Here is a 24,280-nt window from a genome sequence, read left to right on the forward strand (position 1 = left end):
CTCGCTAAACATTAACGGTCAGACAGATATTCGTTGCAACAGTATTTCTTTAAATACTGTATATTTAGAATAGTACAAAATAACTAATCACAGACACTGAAATCTATAACTCCACTTATCTTAGGCCTAAAATTAGTTAAGCCTTTATTAAATACGGCCTTTATTCGATAGAGGTAAATTAACACTATATTTTGCATGTTTTCTGCTTTAGTCGAGTTAGGGCTAAACTTTAGCATACTTGATACTATCAGTAAATAAACATTTTATGTTATCCTACGACTTAACGTTAGATCTTTGTTTCAAATTCGCTAAGCTTCAGTATGTTGTGGTTACTAAAGTGTATTTATATCTGCCTTTCAAAGGATGCCAACAGAAAGAAGTGCTGAGATTCAATGCGGGTTCCATTTAATTGTTTCTTCCATAAGGGTTGAGGCGAGTTCCTCGTAACTTTTGAAACATCGTAAAGTTGTTGGATGTTTAAAACTATTACTTATGTCAGTATTAAATTTTGTAAAATTCTTGTTATATGTCTGATAATAAACCATAATTATCAATCTCCTTTTTATCTAAGACAAAATATTTTATTTCAACAAGTTTTTAGGTCATAATTCCAAACGTATTTAATGTTTTATTAGTTACCATAATTCAGGTTAGAGGGAAGTTATTGGTGCAACTGATATTTTAAATTGCAAGTTTCACACTTTAGCTGCCGAATTAATTTAAAATGAAATTTCTAATCAACTACTAAGATAAATTTAAAAAAAAAGTAAAAATTGCGATGTGATGAGTTCAGTTTGCCCACAAACAATGTATTGAGATTGGACATTCTTGTAAGTTTGAATAATAATAAAAAACTTTAAAAAACCGTGTTGCTACAGTAATGTGATAGAAACATACTCATTTAGCCCAGTTGACTTTCCAGCTTCAAAGTAAAGTAACAACCTGATAGTTTTAGAGTTCATATTTCTAACTTGTGATGTAGTACTTGATGTTTTTAGCTGTTTTGTTATACCTTTTTTTTTTTTATATAATTCCACATTTAAATGGACTTGATTTCAATTTAGATGTACAGTTAAGAGTGCTTGTCAGAATGCCACTGCAAGCTTTGGTGTCAGTTCTCCCCGTTGGCTATCGTTAAACACACAACAATGTATTGATGTTCAAGCAGTCAAACCAGAACAACTTCCCATCACCAGTATGGCCACGGTAAGATAAATGTAACATCTGGAATAACATGAACTTGGTAATTATCCTTCACAGAGATTCATTCTTGCTCCAGTAGTGTTTTGTTCGTCAGAATTTTTCAAGGCTGATCTGATTATTATGAATTTCAGGCTGATGCTTTGAGATTGTAAAACACCTTCTCTTGAATAATTCCTCAGAGAATGTTGTCGAACCTGTGCCATCTCTGTTCATTTATTTTCTGCTGGTACTTTTGGTTGACTGTCAAATATCTTAGTTTTTAATGTTTTTATTTACAGAGAGAATGAGCTTATGATGAGAAAAATAAAGTAAAAATTGAGACCTTTAGCTGCCAGTTCTCCAGATAAATTTTGAAATTTGTAAGATTTAAAATCTTGGTGGTGTAAAAATATCTGGAAAAAGACTGAGTTCTAGTAATCCTCTGGGAGGTTTTGAATTTTTATGGAAAGCCTACACATGTATTGTGCTGTTAATATATTAATACCAGTGATTTTGAAATGTTCAGTGTTGTTAAGCTTATATTAAAGTTTAGGATAAAAGTATAAAAATAGATAAAAACCCTGATGTTAAAAAATATTAAGATAAAATTATTTATTGAATTGTAAAAATAAGTTATTTTTTAAATGCTTTTGGAACAAGAGTAGTCTGTGTAGAACAAACAGAAATAATAGTTTGATTGGGCTTTCATTTAGCTCAAGTGTATATTTGTTGATGAGAAAGCTGTCTTTATTCCAAATAGCATACTCAAATCCAGTGATTCTGTAAATAGGGAAACTGTTCTAAAGGTACACATTGATTACATGTTTGTAATGAATGAAGTGCTGTGCTCAAACTGTTCTCCTTCTTTTTATACAAATTTTCAAGTGAATATATCATACAAGTCATGTAATGTTTCAAACTTGTAGTGTAATAGGAAGACAGAATTAAGTTGTTTGGAGCTTACATTGTGTAAGATAAAGTCAACTCTGCGTGATGTAGTCCTACTCTTAACTTTAATGACTGTATAATCATCCATCAGGATAAGTGATTAGTGAGGGCAAAAAGAATGGATCAGTAGTAGTTTTATATCAGGTCTTTAGTTTGAAGTGTTCCAACAATGTTCGTGTATGAAATTCAGCAGTAATTAATCTTTCTTTTATCTTAGAATCTCATCTTGATAACACAGTATTGTACTTGAACGTGTACATTGATAAAGGAGAATAGACAGCTTAATCAGCACCTGGCAATTTAGTGTTTCTTTTTATTCTCACAAGGTGGAGCTGGTTATCAACCAACTTCCCAACCTTCCGTTTGGAGCACATTATCTATGTGTGTTTGGAAACAGTGCTACAGTCAGAGCTCGAGTGACTGGAGCAGGTCTAGCATGCACAACACCAAGAGTTGAGGGTCGCCCTCCTATTTTACCTGAAAAAGGTAAAATTTGAAGTAAAAAAGTAAAACTAGTAAAAGTGTTTTCTTTAAGAAATCTTGAAAATTAAAGTTTTATATTAGAAGAATGAAATCATGTGTAATAACATAAAAAAAAATTGAAAAATATTAAAAATTAAAATTGAAGAAAAGGATTACTTGAGAACATTGTAAATATGATAGTTTTAGAGTCAGTTCTGATTGAAACAAATATATTAGCACATTGCATCATAGTGATGAAGTCATGGTTATAATATTACTGTTCTAGTTTTCTTATTAGATTTAACAGTAACATTTCAGGGATGTTTTTATTCTTTTCTCTGTGAATTTCACAGATCATGTCACAGTAGACCTAGCTGTTCGCTCCAGTGAAACCAACACTGACTTTCTTCATAAACCTTTTGCTTTTTATGACTGCTCTGTTCATAAAACGTAAGTGTAGATTTTTATTTAAAGGCTGTTGAGCTGTCTTTCCTGTTTTGTTTATTTTATACAAAACTGAAACTGCTTTAAAGAACATTGAGACATTTCATCTACAATCTCTGTGACATTTGATTAATAAATCGACTTCAAGGATAGAATACCAAAGAAAATTTCATGTTCTCACATAATGCACAATATTATGTTTCCCTTTTTCTCAATTTTTTTCATAACTTACAAAGTTTGCTTGGAAGATAGTTACATATTCTGTTATTGTTTTGTAAACATTTCTAGGATTATACAAGTTTTAATATAGCTGGAAATACCTGTTTTGCAGAAGGAAATCACATTTGTTTTAGTAAATACTGTAGAGTGAACATTTGGATCTTGAAATACAAGATTCTATGTTTTATGAACCAAGTGTGATATTAGTTTTCTCTGTAGTCAAATGAAACTTAATGTACAGTTTCAGCTATTCATGAGTGGCAGTGATTACCTTCAGTGTAGGCACAGGAAGTTGTTTGAGCTGAATTGTAGCTGAATGTTAGGCCTATGGCAGAGTACTTAGTCAAATTGCAACTTTTGTTTTTTTACTTTAGGTGCTCAGCATGTGTTACCAGCTTATGGGCTTGCAGCTGGTGTCTTCAGGAGAACCATTGTATGCACAATGTTGATTCTTGTCGAAGAACTATAATCACGGGGGAAAATGTATGTATTTGTCAAGGCTTAACTTAAGTATGTTTATCATATGGTGACTGCATTTTCTGTGGTTTAATTAACATGTTTGAATGCATCTCTGTGTGGTCAATATTTTCAAGGTATTCATATATTTAACTTTCTTTCTACATAATTTCAGATAAACAGTAATTTTTTTTGCAACTTGTTTATATTTATCTGCTATATATTCTTATGCTCTAAAATATTTATTATACATTATTATCTCAAAAGTTGACTGTTTTCACATTTAATCTGTCATAAAACTATATATATTCAGTTGGTATGCTTTTTATTTTCTTCTTATGTGGAGAACCACAATTACATACAGACACTTAATGGCTTGTAGCAGGTTTTGTCTTTTAACTGTTTTTTAAATGTGTACTATCATATTTATCATGTCCACCCAACAAGATTATATCAAAGGAATTGACTCTTGCTAAAGATATTTTTTATTTGAAATGACAGTGAAATGTTGAAATATAAATTTTTGCCATTTTCTTAGGTATTGAAAAGTAAACAAAGCTGATAAAGTTCTTTAGTCTTCATCAGAGATCAGATTAATTGAAATAGATTATTGTAATTAATATATATGTGTGTATGTGTATGTTTGTATGTATGTGATTTTATAACTGTCATTGTTGTGTATGACTTGTCTATGAAGGTTAAAGTGACAAAGACTTTGTTTTTGTGCAGAATCCACAGAACTCTATTATGAAAGGAAGACACTATTGTCCTAGTTTTGCCGTAAATGAGGAAATCCTTCTCCCTAATGGCATAAGAAAGGAAATAGCTTTAGATGGGAAAAATCTTCCTGGTTCATTGGTTTGTATATGTTTTACTAAGTAAAAGTTGAAGGCATTAATTAATTAATTATAGTAAGGAAATATGATTTGACTTTAAAAGGCATATATATATATATGTTAGGACAGTTTTCAGTATTGTATGCAGAATTAGTTTTTCCATATTCTATAAATAGTCAAGCTTAGCAATGTGGGTTATGTAATTAAAACCTGTTCTTTTAGGGAAAGAAAGCAAGAACCACTCTGTTTATAGAATATTATAAACAAGTCTAGTTTCCTTCCATGGTGTAGAAATTGAATTGTGATAAATATATAACAGTGGTTTGTTGGAGAGAAAATGTTTTATTTAGTTAGTCCTAACTTGCCACAAGTAACCTAAAATAATTCGGATATTTAGATAATGTGTTGCAGCAGGAGTAACAAATGAAAGAATAGACTAAGCCTCTGTTTTGTATTTTCTTCGGTGAAATATGAAATATTATTGCTGTATTTAATACCTTAGTTAGAATGGTATGTATTGAATTAGCTATATAATTGTACTGTATGGATATATTTAATTTTTGTTTTTTGTAAGCAGGAAGATCTGTTCATCAGAAGTTGATGATAAAACTGCACTTAACAGAAAATTCAACTACATTGTGAGTTTTGTGTATTTGTAGGATGACTTTCATTGTATTATAGAAATAGAAGGAGCCAAACAACAAGTCTTGGCAAGGATCTATGGTAACAAAATAATTTGTGCTGAAACGTTGGTAAGTTCACGGTTTCTTTTTTTCTTCTTCTCTTAATTCCAGTAGAACAATATAACGTTTGTAGCAATATATATCATAACTATATCAAAAGTTGACTGTTTCCATGTGTTATCTCTTATAAAACTATTTAAGTTTCAAAAAATGTCATATTTTAGAGGGTCTTTGAATGAACTTAACTTTAGATTTATTTTATAACAAGATTTTAGTTCTACTGAGTACATTGGAATCTTTAAACCTTTTGACATTACTCTATAATTTGTTGCCCTTACCAGTATAAGATTGTACTAGTTCTTAATTTAAATAGATAATTGCGAAACTGTTCATTTTTATCATTAACTGTTAATGTTTTTGTTTTGTTTTCCACAGTATAGGTATAAAGCTAAAGTCCAGCAGCTGAATGTTACATTAACAGTTTTCTGGCATGGTGACATCTATATAGATCAAATGATAGGTAATTATTACCTTGTTATATCTGATGGCTTACCCCTTATGAAATCCTGTATTTAAAAATTGATTCAAAGGTACAACATTTTGTATTAATTTCTGTGTTCAGGCACATATAAGTTTAAAATCAACTCATAATGTTAATTGTGCTTAATTTATTTGTATGTGTCAGTCAGTGTTTTTGATGAAAATGAAAGCTATTTTGAAGAAGTGTTTGTATTTGATATTTATTCATATTTTTTATATCTCCCAAAACATTATTGTCAAAGTAATTTGTACATTAGTTGGGTATACTTATTACCAGGTTGGACCAAAGTGATTGTACGAAACATTAATAAAATTGTTTTAAACTGATTTTTATTCTGTGCCTACCACAATGATAAGCAGGTATTTTTCATTTTTCAAGGTGAATTTAAATAATGTATTTTAAACGTTTGACTGTCTAGATAAGAACTTTATCTTCAAACTCAATGGTTGACTTTGTGTCTGAGAAAACAATTGTTAAAACAAAAGACAGACATTTTTAAACATCTTTTACTGTCTTGTATAACTTCTGTAATTGTTAATAGTAGATGTCCATTTTATTAAAATGTGTAGAATGCACAAATTTAATTTTGGCTTCATGTTTTGGCTAATGTGTTATCTAATACTTTGTTAGTCACACTATTCAAATGTTATCTCCTGGGAAGTCATGGAGGACAAAGTGACTGTTCCCTCTGTCTGACTAGAGACCCAAAGTTTCAGTGTGCTTGGTGTGGTAACCAGTGCCATTACAGCGACTTGTGTATCAAGGCTCCAGCACTGAGATGTCCATCCCCTCGTGTAGACTGGGTGAGTGTTTTTCTTCTCTTTAGAACCAGACAAGATATTGGCCAAAAGTACGCTTTTTATAAGTGAATCTACTTAGTTCTTGAATTAGTTTTGTACAGCTGGTCACATGTTAAAAAAAACACTTGTGGGCTATATCGTTAGTTAATAATGTGACTAGCGACAGATTGTCTGTGATGAGCAAAACCCTGTTTTACTGTTACAGTTCTGTTGATGTGTCAAAAATCACATCATCTTAGAAAAAAGAAAACTGACCAAATTATACAAAACAAAACACTTTGTATCTTTTGACACTTATCATCAACAGTGAGCTCTTTGCAAATGGATGTTATCTGATTTTTTGTAGGCGGGTGACACCTGACTCTTAGTAGTTGGGTGACACCTGACTCTTAGTAATTAGGTGACATCTGACTCTTAGTAGTTGGGTGTTACCTGGTTCTAAGCAGTTGGATGTGTTGGGCAGTGTCTGGTTTCTAGGATGTGGTTGAGACCTGGTGCTTAGAGAGTTGTTTGACCTGATGTGTTAATGTCTATTTAATATCAACACAAAATAAATGTTATTTCTTTTTATCAGGGAATTAATAAAAATAAGGGGAGTAACATTAAAAAAGTGACATTTGTAAATAACACCAAGCATGTTTTAATGGTTATGAAGAAATACATTCAACAATAATTAGGCAAATGAGATTTCAGTACCTTTCTTTCTGATTCATGTCTTTTCAAAACAGAAATTTATGCAATATTATTAGCATGTTTAAAAAGAATGTAAACATGTCTTCTATAAATTTACCTCTCTGTGTGTGTGTGTGTACTTGTAATACAACGTTTTCTTTCTCTTTGATAGATTCATCCATTAAGTGGGCCTGTTGAAGGTGGCACCTTAATTGCCATTGAGGGAAGTAATCTCGGCACCAACGAGCAAGAAATAAGCAACAAAATCACTGTTGGTGGGATTCCATGCATTGTAGTTGAATATAGTGTATCAGTAAGGTAAAGTTGTTTTAAACAGATACTAAGTAATTTCTATAACTAGTTGGTTACATCTTCTTTTAACTTCCCATGTGATTAAATGATTTACCTTTCAATTCCAGAAGGGATTTGTATGTACTACTGTGTGTGTTGTGTGGGAACAGTTGAAAGTAGAGAATTTTGTACAAAGATTAAGCACTGCATGTTCATCTGATACAAGATGGTAACCATGTGTAGCTGAAAAGTACATATTTATATGCTTATAAATGTAGGTGTACTGGAAAAGTGAAGATGCTGAGATGGCTGAATTTATGGCAGAGTTCAATTCCTACTTTTGGCACAACCTGCAGCTGTAAACACACCAACAAATTAGTTGTTTATTTAAAATACGTTTTTATATACATATGTATATGTGAAATGATTTATTTTTGTAAAACAAACATTTTAATTTTACAAGAAAAGTGCTGTTTCTGGTTGTTTAAAGTGGAAGGTGTCTTAGATTCTTTTTTTTTCTTAGAGTCGTTTGTCGTACTGGCCCAAGTGAAAGGCCCAGAACTGCTGAGGTAATGGTTGGGAACAATGCTGGTGTGACTGTAGCCCAAGAACAGTTTTTATATAAGGTAAGGTTCAATTTAACACAAAGGTTATGTTAAAGTAAGTTTAAACGTAGACACTGTTACTACTTCTAGTGGTACTAATCTATGCATTAAAAATGTCAGCATTCTTTGTTTTTTAAGAGGTGGGCTTATTATATATGGATTATATAGTAAGTTTTGTGTTATACAATATTCTAATTGTAGACTCTTGTATAATTGAGACAATAAGGTATATTTTTAGTGTGTTTTTTCCAATTATAAACACTGAGGGGGGGGGAAGGTTTTATGACACTTGCTGTAAATGTGTGATTGTATTTGAAGGTTTGATTGTATTCCTAATACTGACTGGCACAGTAATACGTATGCAGACTTACAATGCTAAAAACTGGGTTTCAATACTCATGGTGGGAATAGAGCAGATAGCTTATTATGTAACTTTGCTCAAATTCCAAATAATTACTGAATTTATTTTCCCAGCACTATATGTATGATGATGTTTCCCTAAAAGGTGTGATATTAAGCAGACACTGAGTTTTGGAATTTTATACCATTGTGAAGAAAGTGCTTGGTCTTTAAACTTCCCATATTATATCACTTTCAATTTTAAGATAAGTAACAAAATTTCAAACCACGTCTTTTGTTTTTTATTTTACAATGTATTTCTAAAAATAAACCATTGGAAATTTTTATGCATCTGAAACTAATAATTAATACAAATTCTCTACTTGTATTCAAAATCTTTCAGGAGGTAAAACTTAGAAGTGTTGACCCAGTCACTGGACCACAAGCAGGAGGAACTAGATTGTACTTGAGTGGAGAAAACCTGAATGTTGGAAGCCAAATGGCCATTTATTTGGATGGATTGCCATGTGTTGTAGACAGGTAAGTTCAGTGTGGTCACATTCTAATCAAATCCATGTAGTTGCTAGAGTTTATCATTTTATGCATTAGATTTATTTTATAAGTTTTTTTGTTAAAAAGGAAAGCCATTTTGTACATGAAGTGTTAAGTGTAATAATATGTAAATGTTATTTCTGTTAACATTGTCTGCTATTTTAGTTTCCATAAAACACTAGTAAGAAATAGTTCTGATGTAATCATATCAAGAACTTTTTTGAGCATTTCCTACCTGTTTTAACTCTTGGTATAAATTATGGAAACAGGTTAGTAAAGATGATAAAACTATGTTACCATTAAAGAAATTTAAAACATGAGTCAAATTCTTAGCTACAAATAATTCAATAAGAAGTCTTAAGAAATGGTCAAATAAAACCACTTTTTTTTTTAAATTTCAAATGTATATTTTTGATCATTTAATGTTACTCATTTAAATGTTTTTTAGCATTGCCAAATACTTTAATTAATTGAGCAGTTGTTAAACATACTTTTCAAACAACCCAAGAAGTCAGGAAGGGTGTTTTTAATATTCCAATCTCAATTAAGTCTCAGTGGCTGATGTTGTAATAGTTAATTAAATTTGTAATGTTTGTGTATCAAAGAAGAACTTGGTGATGTGTCAGTAAATACACTTTTTGTTGATATCAGTGTATCAATATTTTTCAGAACCTTAGCAAGTAACAGTCAGGTTAGCTGTCGAACGACCAGAGCACCGACACCAGACTACAGTATTTCAGCGTTAATATTCATTATCGACAATGCTACCTTATTGTTACCAAACCCTTTTACATATACTGTTAATCCAACGATACTAAGGATATATCCTTTAAAGAGCTTTGCCAGGTAATTTTGGTTTATGTCACAAGTTTGGAAAAGTAGTTTATTTAGAAATGGGGAATGGTCATGATGAGTTATTAATTTTCTTTGTTTTTTGAGATCTGACTACATTATGCCTTAGATTATTTTCTGGTTACATATCAGTAAAAAATGACAAATAGTTTTCAAATCTCATAAAAGTTTCTTTGAAGTTTTCTGGTTTTTATATTGAGTTAGTCCTCTGTTTTGTTTTGGTAAGATAATTTTCTTTGTAAAATATTTTTACATTTTTATCAACACTAAATCAATACGCTTTGTGATACTCAGTGATAAGTTATTTTGCTTTCCAGTTTCAGTATATCTTGTAAAATATACTTTCTAAATTTGATGTTTTGTCATATTTTCTTGTTGACTTTAAAAAGAGAATTATAACTTAACACAGTAACATAATGTTTAAAGTGGGACAAAATCTAGAAACAACATCAAGGAAACACCATTTGTTATAACACATGTTTCCAAACTGTACAGATAAATGCTGTAGCTGATTGAAGCACTGCAATCCAAAATCTTGCTGAGTTTGTTAACATCATGGTAAACCTAAGTTCATTCCAGGGAAGAGAGCATCTTTTCAGACAGCTGTATAAGAACTGCTGTTGTTAGCAAAAAGAAATTCATTGTTATGAAAATGAACTGTTTGGTTAAACTTGAAATAGAGAAATCAAAATTTACATTTTGTTGATATATAAAACCTTTTGATGTTGTTTTAATAGAAAATCTATTAAGTAATTTCACAATAAACATTGTAGTGTGTATTTACTGCCATCTGATTGATACAATGGATGTTTCAGTGGAGGAAGAAGTGTCACCGTAGTCGGAACCTCCCTACAAGCTATCCAACAACCCCGTATGGCTATTTTTAACAATGAAACACTCCTTAACGAGACTGTAAGTGCTAATAGGTTAAGTTTCTGATAAAATAGTATAATACTGACCACTATGTGTCGTTCTAACACACCATTATTCAGCTGCAAATGTTATGACAAATTGGACCAAGAAGTTTAGAGAATTCATGACAAGTACAAATATGCCACAAAATTCGGTACTGTTTACATAAAAGAACATAAAAACTAACGTTTTTTAAAGTGGATCTAGAAAAAGAACCATCTAATAAGTGTGGATGTCTTACAAAACGCACATTAAACCAACTTGGTAGACTCTCGAAGTTGATGTATTACATCATATAACAGATATGGGTAGTTTAGAATAAATAGGGACAATAAGTATTCCTTGAAATGTAAAGAAAGTCATGCTTTTCCCAGAATAAAATTATAAGAACTGTTTTATGTGTGTATATACATTTATTTTAGTATGAACTGTTTTTTGTGTGTGCGTGCATTTATTTCGGTGCAAAGTGTCAGCAACACCTCATACCTGTTTGTCCAATAAGTACCAGTATATATGAAATAACTTTCTTGCTTGATCATCAGGTGTGTGTAGTCATCAGTAACACTCAGATGGTGTGCCCATCTCCATCTCTGAGTAGGGATGCTGTTCCATCCCTCCTGACCCATGGTAAAAGAAACACTGGGATGCACTTGGAGGAGCTTAAATTCCGAATTGGCTTCTTTATGGATGATGTTACCAGTGTCAGAGAACTTCAGGCAAACTTTCCAACCCTGCACTCAGATATGGTGTATGTTCCAGATCCAAGGTTCTTCTCTTTCAATGGAAATGGAATTAAACTTTACAAAGGAGAATCTTTAGTTATTGAGGTAAACAAAAGTAATTTAATGTATTTTAAAAATTCACAGGCCTTAAAACATGTTTTATTTATGTCTGTATAGAAAACTTGCACATCCATATCCTGGTTGTAATATCTGTTATTAAACTTGAATTCTGGAGAACAAATGATTGTAAACATTTGCTGAAAAGTGCATGGAAAATGTTATGTTTAGGTTAATTATACACTATCTGCTTTCAGTATAATTTATAAGAGTCTAATATGTTACATATACATGTGACTGAAGTCTAAGAAAGTGTAAATACAAAATAAATAATTATTTAAATTTACAGGGAGAATATCTTCGTTTAGCCAGCACAGAGTTCGAGGTCAATGTAAGTATTGGTACTCGACCTTGCAATCTGACGTCTCTAGCTATGACCCAACTGGTGTGTTTACCTCCTGAGGACCAGCCACAAGGAACAGATGAGCTTGGACGGTCAACTACCAATACACTTCCCATGGTTGTAGTGAGTTAGAGTATTTCTTGTTTGTACTTTCAGTTTGTCTGTTGATGTAGTGGGTATCCATGTCAAACACTACTAATATGGTCATTAATTGGCAAGATTTAAATATAACCTCTTTTTGAAATATATGGAAATAGATTAGTATTTTAGTTCATCAATGTAATAGGTTCTATTGAAATATGTTTATTTTTTTTAGATTTTGAATGTGATGTAGATACTAAGAAAAAATTTATGTAGACAAATGACAACAAGTTACCCTATATGTAGTGTTGATACGATGATAACAGGTTATCCTATATATAGTGTCAATCGAGACAGTGTCTTATATTTCTGCAAAGCTAGTGCTTCTTTGAAAAAAAAAAAGGTTTTCTACCAATTTATGTTGAAACCATCTAATTTTGTGCTGCAGTTTAACAAAATGTTTAAATTGTGAATTTCCATTAATTCTTGTAGGTGAGGGTGGGTTTAAACCTGCGTTATGAGGTTGGCTATCTTCGTTATGAAGTGATGAAAACTTACAAGTTTCCTCCGGAGGCTATTTGGGGGATAGCTGTTGGAGGAGCTCTTCTTATGATTCTCAGTCTTGTCATTTTGGTTGTCTTGAGACACAAAAGTTCCCTGGCAGAACAAGAGTACAAGAGAATCCAACTTCAGATGGATACACTAGAGAACAGCGTGCGATCTGAATGTAAGCAAGGTATGAGGGGGAAGATCTGTATGTTGAATCAGTTTTTCAGGTTCCAAACAAAACTTTAAAAATATTCTTGTGCTGTTAAATGTGTCTGTTTTAAGTTTTATTGTATTTGAAGAAATGTTATCATTTTGGTTTTTAATTTGTTGATTTTTGTGCTTGTAGAAATTTTGTTTTTAACACTTATTGTAGAATAAAATTAATATTATGAAATTAAATCACTAAATCTTTGGGGCAAAGACCAATCTTGTAAATATTTAATAAATTTATTCTAGTATTTAGCTAGCCAATTGTAAAATAGTAATAAAAACCAACAGAAGAATGGCAAAAATGTTAATCAGGCTACTAATTTCTAAGTTTAAAAGAGGATATTTAGTATCTTGTTATGATAAGCATTATCACCATTTATAAAACAAGATTGGATTAGAAGAAAAAAAACATTGGCTTCCTTCAGTTACACAGAAAACTGTTTCACTATGTTACTTTCTGTAGTTTTAAAAATTGTGTGTAAATAATTATATATGTTATCCTTTTTTTTTCATTTAGCTTTTGCAGAATTGCAGACAGATATGACAGACCTGACAAACTGCCTACAAACATCAGGCATTCCAACGCTAGAACACAAAACCTTTGTCATGAAAGTATTTTTTCCTGGCATCCATGACCATCCACTGCTCCATGACAGAAAGGTCATCATTGATTTTATTATTTTGTTGCTTCACTCAGTTTTTCAAACTAAAGTTACTGAACACTATAAATAAATGACACTAGTGATTTGTCACAAAAGAAAGTGTCCAGAGTTATAAAACACTACCTGTAAGTATGGTCAAACCTGAGAAATTGTCTAACTAAGTAATATGACCTGAATTACATAGCTACTTATTGTCTTTAACTACTGTAATACGTGTTTAAATACTTGTTAAGTCATAGGTAGTTACATAATTACTACTTAGTTTGTTATTGATTTAAAAAAACATTCATTGAACTTTCTGCGACTTGGTTTATAATAGAAAAGTTACAATGAGAGCTTTGTCTTTGTGCCCTAGTAATAGTTTTATGAAAAGAACAAAAACAACCAAAGAATTACTTCTGCTTTGATTCACATACAACCTCTATAGAATTTTATGTATGTTTAATTATTTACATACATGTTATCGGATACTTAAGTTTCAATTACTACTTTTCAGGCCAAGAACAATGAAGTTTGCAGTAATTATGAATTTGCTATGAGCCAGTTTCAACATTTATTGAATACTAAAGAATTTCTTGTTACATTTGTCAACACACTGGAAGGACAGAAATCATTCAACATACGAGACAGGTGAGCATTAAATTTGTACCAACACCTGTTTACCTTTTGATGTTCTACAAGTGGTTGTTTATATTTGTTCTGAGAGGGTAAGCTGTATTATATGTCATAGAAAATCTTACAGAACATTTATTATCCTATTTTCAGAGTGAATGTTGCCTCACTGTTGACAGTTATTTTCATGGAGAAAATGGAGTACGCTACAGAGTGAGTGAAATTTCTTTCTTCTTTTTTTTTTTGTATTTCATTAATTTTTTTTAATGTCATTGTTAAAAGTGTTTTTGAGATCTGAAGCAAACTTGAATAATGTTAGAGTTGGTTTTGGAATGATTTGTTTCTATTAATACAAAACTTGCAATTTTCACTAAGTAATTTCTCAGTTTAGTTTTTATATCATTCCAAGTTATGTCCTTATTCTTGTCCCTTATAGGGTACTAAAAGTCCTTCTAATGCAGTTGATTGAGAGATCAGTTAACTCTAAGCATCCTCATCTTATGTTACGAAGGTATGTTTTTAATTTATTTCCTTTTAACAGTTTTTAACACTAGATTCATACTTCATATTTCTTATCTAAATTTGCTTTATTATACATTTCAAAGGAAGAAATTATTAAATAAAAAGTAAAGATGAAACTGTTGAAGTAAGAAGTGTACAAACTTGGTCGGTATTTTTTATTTTATAGAACAGAATCAGTGGTGGAAAAAATGCTGACCAACTGGATGGCCCTCAACATGTATAATTACTTGAAGGTAAAAGTTGCATTTTTGTTTCAAAATTTCAAGTGAATGCTGTTTATTAAACCATGCAGTTTAGACGTTCTTGAATGCAAAGGCTTTAGAAATATGTTGAAAATTGTCTACGTCATAAAGAGCTGGAGTGCATTACATTAAAATATATTTTTCAACATTATGTCTGGACATATTCTGTTTGACTACTGTGCATCATGATAAGATCTTTCAGCATAGTTTACATTACAAAAATGTTCTTTGTCCAAAGCATAAACCCCTTCTCTCTGCTACTTTTCATAATTTATCTAGTACAGGAGCCTTATGGTTTGGTTTTCTAACATCTATTTCAACAGTAGAAGTGTACAGAAACCCATAGACACTGCATGCTACAAATTTACCCATATGTCTTTAGCATGGATACTTATTTCATGTTGTAAGTGCTTGACGTATGTGATGGTTGGAAGGATTTGACATGGAAGCAACTTTTGAGTATATGTGATTTGTGTTTTCTAGATGAAGATCCTTCTTGATTATATTGCTAAACATATGAAAGTCATTCCATGTAGTTTTGTTTGTGGATTCTCACCTGTTAGAAGACAACATACCTTGTATACAATGACTTGTTGGAAGTCTAATTCTTGATGGTCTTGAAGCCCCAAATTGATCTATATTCTTTTGTTTTCCAGTGTCATTATGTACAACAGATATTCCTGTCATTTTAAAATCATGATCTAAACACACTTTTGTAATCTGAGTATGTAAATATTTTGGTTTAAAGAGGGCAATTACATAGGTGCCCTTTCCAAAAGCAGTCAGTATAGTTCTGATACTTTTAATGGCTATGGTTGTCACACTTACTGTTTTGCATAATGAAAAATTGTTTTGTTTTAATATAACTTATTTGACTATATGTACAATACCAAAGAGCATAGCAAAACTGATAATTTTGAGTTAACCCCAAAATAAGTGATTAGTTTGTGTATTGATAGAATTTATGTCAGAGATGATTCTATGGCAACTTTCCATGAGCCCAGGTCCAAGTTATATCTTGTAATTTGACTAATGATTACAAGTCCCATGTTATATACTACTACTAATACTACTCTAATTTTATGTAGCATTGGCTTGGTTTGATTACAAGAGAAATAAACCCACATAGGTGATGTAAATATCAAAATTAAGTAATAGGTTGAACAGTCAATCACCAAGAGTTTAAAGAATGATGACTTTTTAAACCTAGTTGTCTTCATCAGATTATATATTTCATAAACTGTACTTCTTTAAATAAAAATCTTGTAGATTGATTGTTCAAACTGTTATTTAATTTCAGTCTAGTTATAGAAACATGTTTGAGTGTAATATTCACTTTGTATAATTTAAGGTACAATGTAATGGTGTAGATATAAGATAGTTACTCTTATTATTACTGTACATTACAAATAATGCGCCATGTATTACTTAGCTTCAATGCTTGTCCAGAGATTATAAACTATATTATTATAAAATAAGAGTAGCACATACAACTTGACTTCTTGGTTCTAGGAACATTCATAACATTATATGTGTAAATACATAAAATATTTCTGTAAATTTATTTCAAAAAATACATCTATGTATTTTGCCATTCAGTAAGTGGGCATGTCTTCTGAGTAAGCTTATAGTTAGTTCTATGTAAACCTTAGGTAAATTTGTGTGAAATGATTGGAAAAGGGCACATTTCCACCATAACTCATGCCTTGAAATCCCACACAGGACCAAGCTGGAAGTACTTTGTTTCTGTTGTTTTGTGCCGTGAAATACCAGATTGAGAAGGGTCCCATAGATATTTTCACCCACGATGCCAAGTATTCTCTTTCAGAAGAACGATTGCTGAGGGAACAAATAGAGTACTCAACAGTGGTGAGGAACCCTGTGTTATAATATATGTTATATGAACACAAGTTTAAAGAGTGGTTCTGTTTTGGTGTAATAAAAATAGTTGTGAAAATGTCATATTTTATTAAAACTTCAGTGTAATTATAAATTGTCTTAGTTCTTGGTCCAGTTATTTCAAATTAAATTATTATATCTTACTCTCACTATGCTTTTATTTGGTTAATAACATAAATGTTTACTATATACCTTCTACAGACTGTTCACATTGTACAGACAGATCAGATGGAGAAACTTCAGTTACAAGTAAATGACTGTGATACTGTTAGCCAAGTGAAGTCTAAAGTTCTAGATGCCTTGTATAAGAACATACCTTTTTCCCGTCGTCCATCTGTGCATGATGTTGATTTAGGTAAGGAGGGATTAGGGCTAAAAGTAACCGTTAGTTGTGTTATTCAGTTTTCCTCAACATTGTAAAGTTAACTGTACACTATTCACAAGATAAAAACTAACTAATGTAGCCTGTTGATAGAAACAAATGTTTATAAACTATTTTTATGTTTAAGGAACTATCTCGTATATGTTTTCCTAAAGATGCCCAGGTAGACTGGTTGCCTTCCCAAAGTTTGTGATGGAAATGTTTTGTTTTTGTATCTAACAATCTGAATTTGTACCATTTAGTGTTACATCTGTCAGAGTGGAAACCTGGGAATGGTGGTCGGCTAACCCTAGCTGACGAGGACTTGACTACTAAAACAACCAATGGGTGGAGAAGGATTAACACCCTACGACATTATGGTGTGACAGAGTCTGCTGTGATGAGCCTAGTCAGCAAACATAATGATAGTCTTGCTTCTTATTGTAAGGGTTAGTCAGCGGTTTTAGTACGTCTTCCATTGGCTGTTTTGTCTAATTTCTTGACTCATTAAATAAGTAAAAAACAGAAGAGGTTATTTGTACAAGTCAATTTATTCTGAAACTTTGGAGTTTGTTTTCATCAGTATCTCCAGAAACTTGTACTTTGAAAAACATAAAACAATGAATTCATTTTGTTGTGATTATATTGGCTAGAGCCCTCTCTAACTTAAATCGTTTCTTTTGTATGTTAGTAACATGCATTAAAAAAAAACTGAAGTTTAAATTTTTGAAAATTAAACCTAATTTAAACCAGTAAAATCAAAGCCTTTTTTTAAAAATAGGATTTATACATAATTTCGTGTGTTTATAGTCATGGTATCCATGATGAAATATTTATTAGACTCTTCCTTTGAATAATACTAAGTTTATTGATAACACTAAGTTAAGTTTATTAGAAAAATAAACCGTAAGGGGGGATCCTTTTAATTGAAGTTCAAAGGAAGCTTCCCCCCACTAAATTCCCCATTTTTGTATTGATCCAACCACAGAATAATTATAATTAGTGGTGTAATGATTTATTTTGTATTGTTACAGGGGCAGGAACCATATCTTTCCATTCCATCTCGCCAATTATTTCCAACTGTGATGTTGAACAGGGTATTCGATATTGGCACTTAGTCAAACCCATGGCTGATCAGCAATTTACCCAGAAAGATAATTTTCCCAAAGCTATTCCAGAAATCTTCTTAACCAGGCTTCTGTCTACGAAAGTATGTCATTTTATACTTTTAACACTTAGTTATTTCAAGATTATTTTAGTGTAGTACTTCAAGTAATGTCACCCCCATTAAATTTGGCCAAACATAACTTGTTCTGAAAAAATATTTTTAAATTTCGATAGTTTAGCAAGTTTTTGTTGTTTGTATTTAAGTATTACTGTAACATTTACTTGAATATTGAACATTTTTACTTTAGGGCACAATCCAAACTTTTGTGGACGATTTCCTTGCCATGGCACTTACTGTAACAGAAGAAATCCCATCAGCAGTCAAGTGGCTGTTTGATCTTCTGGATGAAGGAGCTAGTAAATATGGGGTCACTGATCCAGATGTTGCTCATTCATGGAAAAGTAACAGGTGATTAGATTTGTACCCAATTGTGAAAATAAAAGGTTAAGCAAAGAAATTAAAAGTAAATTTCCACTGCTTTCACCATAATATGATAATCCCTGTATTTAAAATAATCCTCAAATATATTGTTTCTAAATTAAAATGATGTGGTAATGCTCAAATTTAACCCATGTCACAACATCTGGTCTTGCATTTGATGGTAGCCCTGCAGAATAATTTCAGTTGCAAGATGCTTAATCATAAGGCTGTCATGTCACAAGCACACACCATCTCCTTGCTGCTTCTCATAAACCATCTACTATTTTACACTCGGATTAAATCGATAAACTGTTCCTCTCCTGAATTCAAAATATTTTATTTGAATACATCTTTATTATTTTAGGGTTATTGAATTTCGTGCTAAGTTAGATATCCTTAATTTTAAATTAATATACTAGTGGGAAGGAAGCTGGCCACTTCTACTATTGGTTAGTAAAATGTAGCACATCACATTATAACAGTAAGACAACTGAAAAGTTAAACATAGCCAGTGCCTGGTGTTGATCCTGTAATCCACAGATTGTGATTTGAGCACCATAACCACCAGCCCAGAATTTGAGTGTATGTTAAAATGTAGTTCTGACACATCATCATTAGTAACTTTCTAGCAGCTGGTTGTCACATGACTTGCACATACGGAATTGGTTCAGTATAAAATATTTAACCCTCCATAGACAAAAATACCCAATATAATTAAATAACACCTGATATTTCTTCTGCCTCTAAAGTTTCATCAGTTAATTCAGTTTTCTTTCAACATTAGATAAATGTTTACCAAGTAATCATTCAACGATTTATTAGATTTTAGTATATAATTTAAAGCATGTTTGAAGAAAGAAAATGTGGCCTATATTCCTGAAATGCTAATAAAGTTTTCTAGATAAACATTCTTTCTTTAACTATATGATTATGAAATCAGCAATAGATGTATGAATTTTATAAATTCTTTCATTGTGAAATAAACGTGAAATGGTTTGTTTGTTCTTTAGATTGCCTCCACGTTATTTTATAGCACAGCAATGAGAATTTTATGTTTAAATGAGATATTTAAAAGTATAACTTAATAAATAACAAATTATTTATCTTGGCTTTTGACAGTTTGGTAGATCTGGTCTTGTATGTATTAGGATACACCAGAGATTGTTCATGAAAAAAACGTTTTCTACCAGCTGTTTGTTGAATTGGAATATGTTTTCTTTTATCCAGTCTTCCACTGCGATTTTGGGTGAATTTTGTGAAAAATCCAGACTTTATATTAGATGTATATAAAACTCCACTGTTGGACTCTTGCTTGTCAGTGGTAGCTCAAACGTTGATAGATGCTTGTTCAACTTCAGAACATAGACTTGGAAAGGTAAGGTTGGGGGAATCAACATTTCTTAATGTAGTGCATGTCATAGTGGTGTTATACCTAAATTATTATGTAAATAGAAAGAATGTTCAACTAGCATATCTTTTCATGTTTACAAAAACTGTTATCAATTTGAAATTCTTTTTTATGAAAGCACTTTTTACTGTTTTTATTGTTGCTATAATGTAAAAGTCTTGAAACAGAGTATGATAGTCCATTTTATTTTCTTATCTCTGTAGGATTCTCCTTCTAACAAACTGTTATTTGCTCGAGATATCCCAGCTTATAGGAAAATGGTTATGAAGTACTACCATGACATTAGTGCCCAGCCAGTAGTTACTGATCAAGAAATAGGTGCTACAATGCATGCCTTGTCCATGGTAAGAACAAACTGTTTTATATTTATTCAGACATTCAAACTCCATAATATTAATATTACGTCATCACCTACTGGAAGATTGTTTTATTATACAATGGTGCTAGTCTAGCACTTATAAAGTTCAAATGTACACATTAATACCATCTTGTTGTGTTATGATTTAAATATTTATTTAGCATGTCACCACTTTCTGTGGAGAAAGTTACAGAAAGACTTTCCCTCAACGTTTTATTTTAGTGTTGTAAGGAAAGGCTTGGAAGTAGCTAAAATTAAATAACTTGCCTCTAGAAGTTACCTGAGAAGATGGATTCTGATTTTAGTTACAATGGCAATTGTCTTAAATAAAATACTTCATATATATTTACACAAAAGTGACACGTTTATTATTCACACTATGACTGTGAATGAACAAAGCCAAGGACAGGACTAACTGTTGAACATCATATGATAGACTTATCATTCTATTACATATGCAGAGTCACCTGAAATAATGTCATTTGCAGCAAAAGAAGGGATGGTAAGGCCTGGGCACTCCTCTGGCTATTATTGATATAGGCTTTAACTCCTTCACCTTACAATAGACCTCAGTTATGTGCTTACGGACGTTTTAATAAAATTTCAGTATTGGTGTAGTGTATTGTTATAACTATCTGCCACCTCCAGGTGTAACGCTACAACTGTAGACTTTTAGAATTATAACAACTTGGTTCTGATGCCAATGCTGAGTACAGCACCACAGCCCAGTGTGTGGCTTTCTTTAACTACACACCATGTAACACGTCTATAAAGGTGATTAATGGTCAAAGAATGAAGCACAAGATAGATGGCACTGGTGCTGCGATTACCTTATACAACGCCAGAGGAGTTATTAACTGTTGAAAATTATCTGACCTTACCCTCTCTTAATTACTGACTGTTTTTTCCTTTCTTAGTCTCATGTGGGAGAGTTCGATACCTTGACTGCTCTTAAAGATCTGTACGTTTATGCTGTCAAATATAATGAAGAGGTGAGTTATAAGTCTCATTCAATCAATGAATATAATAAAGATATTTTTATGTTAAATAACAGTATATAAAGGGGATGTTGGATGTATATATTTTACCCCATAATGTGGAAGTTTTCTAATGTAGTTTGATAACACAGCCCTCTCTTGTTAAACATTCTTTTGGATTTTATAAAATTTACCTACAAACATTTCAAAAATACCATTGATTTTATCATATAGGTGTTTTTTTACAAATTGTGAAAAAATCTTTATATCAAATTCTTTTGTTTACCACCATGGCCGTTTTCTTTATTCTTTGGATCAATAAGACTCTCACGTTGTGATTGGTCACTAGAGCAACCTCTAGCAAGTAGTTGTCAACATTTTAGGCATAACAAAATGTGACCAAATTTCCATGAAAATTCTGTACAGGATGGAGAAAAAAGGATATTTTTAAGATTCAGTGTACAGGCATTACTGTAGCAGTTTAAATATGTCAAGATAAATAAAACCATTGCAAGTCCTGTATCATATTTCATTCCTACAATTAAACTATTCATGAAGTACAGATTTAATGTGATTTTATTTCTAGTTGCTGCACGCTGTAGAAGAGGACCCTTTTTGTCAACAAACCCAGTTAAATCATGTTCTCAAGACACTTGCATCTACTTTAGAAGAAGAGACTTCTGTTTGCTAAAATAGCTTTGAAGTGGGTTTGCCAAAAATCTTCAATTATGGTATAGGAAAGCTGCAGACCTAGGTCCCTGACCAGTTCTAGTAATAAAAGTGAATATGGTATCAACACAACATTTTTAAAGATGAGTGCTTGAACTAATCCTTAAGATTTTGGATATGTGTATATATTTAAATATTCTTGTCATTCCATTAACTTCATAGAAGTTCAAGCCAAAGATCTACTCAAACTGATTAGCATTAAGAGAAACCTAAGCGGCAGCTTATAATCTTTTAACTATGTCTATGAGAAAATTGTCAGTGCCTATAAAACAATATAACCAGAACAGGGTTCAAACAGTGGACATCAGAACTTTGCCAAGATCTCTACTGATTTATATCTCTGAACAGTTAGTATTTATCATCTGTACTGCAAGAGGTCCCTCTTGCACTCTGATTTTATCTTTATTTTTTAAAGCAAGCATGGGTCCTTCTGAGAAATACATTTACTGTGTCTTGCTGCTGTCTAGACTGTGATATGTAAAACCCAGATAAATGAGTTGTGTGGGTGTGTAATAAACTTGGAGAATGAAGTTGTATCATGTAGTTTCTGGTCAGTATGAATGTTGTTTTACACATTCAGTTTTGTAATTTTTAACATGGTGAACTAGCAGTGCAGTTCATATTGTTTAAGTAAGTCTCATAAATTAATTAGTTATGCTCTTATAATCTCAAACCTATTTTGAATTAATTTCCTTAACAATAAAATGAGTAAATTACTTGTATGTATCAAATCATAAGAAAGGAATGTCTTAATATTTTGTGTGTGTAATACTTCATAAAACCATCAGTGTGCTACACTCATTATATTTACTTTTTAATTTGTATCCTAGAACACTGACATTATATAGTGTTTGAATGGAAAGATAGTTCCTGTTCAAACAGCATATTTTTGATAAATCTGTACCAGTTTGTAAGTAAATAAAACCTAAATAAGTACAGAAGTGTGCTCTGTTAATTGATATAGCAATATGACATTACTCAAAGATACACTCAAACATCAGATTTTTAGACTGGTGCCATGGTTGTGCTGTTCACAAGACCTGTGAAAGAAGTACTACTATTTTATAAAGGTTAGCAGTGTTGTGAAAATGTTAAACGTCAGGAAGAAGGCTATATCTAGATATTAATTTATCACTTATTTAGAAGATTACAGTTAGTTTTCTAACAGTTGGAAAGACAACAAAGTGTTCATGGTGGATAACCAATAGTTTTTGGGTTTTGTTTTGTTTTTATAAGAACAACATTACTGTGACACACAAACAAAACTTTAACCTTGGCCATAGTATAGTAAAAGCTTTAATTTACTGAAAAACTGTTAATGTTCTAATGTTCATCGAACAGGCAGCTAGCAGGAAAGAACACCATGAAAAATCCACAAGAGTGACACTAAACTAAATTTGTATTTAAACATGAAGTTTGTAGATCTAAAGTAACAAAGCTTTTACTATATACTCTTCCATGTTATATCCCTTCAACCAACCTCAAAGAAAAATTAAAACATTTTAGTAAGTAAATGATGGGTCCTCAATGGAGAAAGGAAGGTCATCAGAGATTAAAGATAAAATTGAGTGGATTTATGAATGTTATTACTGTTTAAAGTTTAAAGGAGTTATTTTTCGTGCATCAGGACTAGTTTAATTAAGTAATGACATGTAGATCATCATAGTTACATTCTGGGATTAGATCCGGAGTAGAACAGTTATTTAGTTAGATACCAAAACACCCAGAGTGGAGCGTTCTGTATTTCAGAACAGCTGGTATGGGTATTAACACTTATTGATAAGGAGAGAACAATGTTTCGACCTTCCTCGGTCATCTTCAGGTTAAGAAAGAGAGAATTTGCAACTGACCATTGCTAGACACGTCTTAGGGATGAAAATATAAAAACTACACTGACAACCCCCACACCATACCCATATAGTAAGTAGGGAAACAAATATAAACAAATGCAAAATCTAAGTAACCCTACTTATACAGCAACACCTTTATACCTATACTAACTAATTAATAACCTAACATCCACCTGCACTACTCCCTACAAACCACTACCCATTTTATACTCTTGTCCCTAAAATGGGTCTGGCAACAGTCACTTTCAAACTCTCT

General features: G+C 31.7%; 1 protein-coding gene across 12 annotated transcripts in view; it reads left to right on the plus strand.

The window, feature by feature from the left end:
* LOC143244235 (plexin-B-like) overlaps window positions 1–23,104 on the plus strand; it is a 170,989-nt gene extending 147,885 nt beyond the window's left edge. For 10 of the 12 annotated variants that reach the window (XM_076488533.1, XM_076488538.1, XM_076488532.1 and 7 more), the window contains 30 exons: window positions 1,065–1,206; window positions 2,457–2,616; window positions 2,946–3,042; window positions 3,630–3,738; window positions 4,441–4,569; window positions 5,207–5,299; window positions 5,666–5,750; window positions 6,402–6,574; window positions 7,416–7,561; window positions 8,058–8,160; window positions 8,882–9,018; window positions 9,700–9,876; window positions 10,698–10,794; window positions 11,337–11,621; window positions 11,923–12,099; window positions 12,550–12,793; window positions 13,334–13,476; window positions 13,975–14,108; window positions 14,244–14,303; window positions 14,527–14,601; window positions 14,779–14,845; window positions 16,577–16,723; window positions 16,955–17,108; window positions 17,378–17,563; window positions 18,149–18,324; window positions 18,530–18,690; window positions 19,930–20,077; window positions 20,314–20,454; window positions 21,386–21,460; window positions 22,032–23,104. In XM_076488533.1, the coding sequence (XP_076344648.1) occupies window positions 1,065–1,206; window positions 2,457–2,616; window positions 2,946–3,042; window positions 3,630–3,738; window positions 4,441–4,569; window positions 5,207–5,299; window positions 5,666–5,750; window positions 6,402–6,574; window positions 7,416–7,561; window positions 8,058–8,160; window positions 8,882–9,018; window positions 9,700–9,876; window positions 10,698–10,794; window positions 11,337–11,621; window positions 11,923–12,099; window positions 12,550–12,793; window positions 13,334–13,476; window positions 13,975–14,108; window positions 14,244–14,303; window positions 14,527–14,601; window positions 14,779–14,845; window positions 16,577–16,723; window positions 16,955–17,108; window positions 17,378–17,563; window positions 18,149–18,324; window positions 18,530–18,690; window positions 19,930–20,077; window positions 20,314–20,454; window positions 21,386–21,460; window positions 22,032–22,136 (4,126 nt within the window). In that variant the 3' untranslated portion in view covers window positions 22,137–23,104. The remainder of the gene's footprint in view (window positions 1–1,064; window positions 1,207–2,456; window positions 2,617–2,945; window positions 3,043–3,629; window positions 3,739–4,440; window positions 4,570–5,206; window positions 5,300–5,665; window positions 5,751–6,401; window positions 6,575–7,415; window positions 7,562–8,057; window positions 8,161–8,881; window positions 9,019–9,699; window positions 9,877–10,697; window positions 10,795–11,336; window positions 11,622–11,922; window positions 12,100–12,549; window positions 12,794–13,333; window positions 13,477–13,974; window positions 14,109–14,243; window positions 14,304–14,526; window positions 14,602–14,778; window positions 14,846–16,576; window positions 16,724–16,954; window positions 17,109–17,377; window positions 17,564–18,148; window positions 18,325–18,529; window positions 18,691–19,929; window positions 20,078–20,313; window positions 20,455–21,385; window positions 21,461–22,031) is intronic. The other 2 variants (XM_076488529.1, XM_076488530.1) reach the window with 2 other exon arrangements.
* The last annotated feature ends 1,176 nt before the right edge of the window (window positions 23,105–24,280 follow it).

Source organism: Tachypleus tridentatus, chromosome 2, assembly GCF_004210375.1.
Source record: "Tachypleus tridentatus isolate NWPU-2018 chromosome 2, ASM421037v1, whole genome shotgun sequence".
In the NCBI taxonomy this organism is placed as follows: Eukaryota; Metazoa; Arthropoda; class Merostomata; order Xiphosura; family Limulidae; genus Tachypleus; species Tachypleus tridentatus.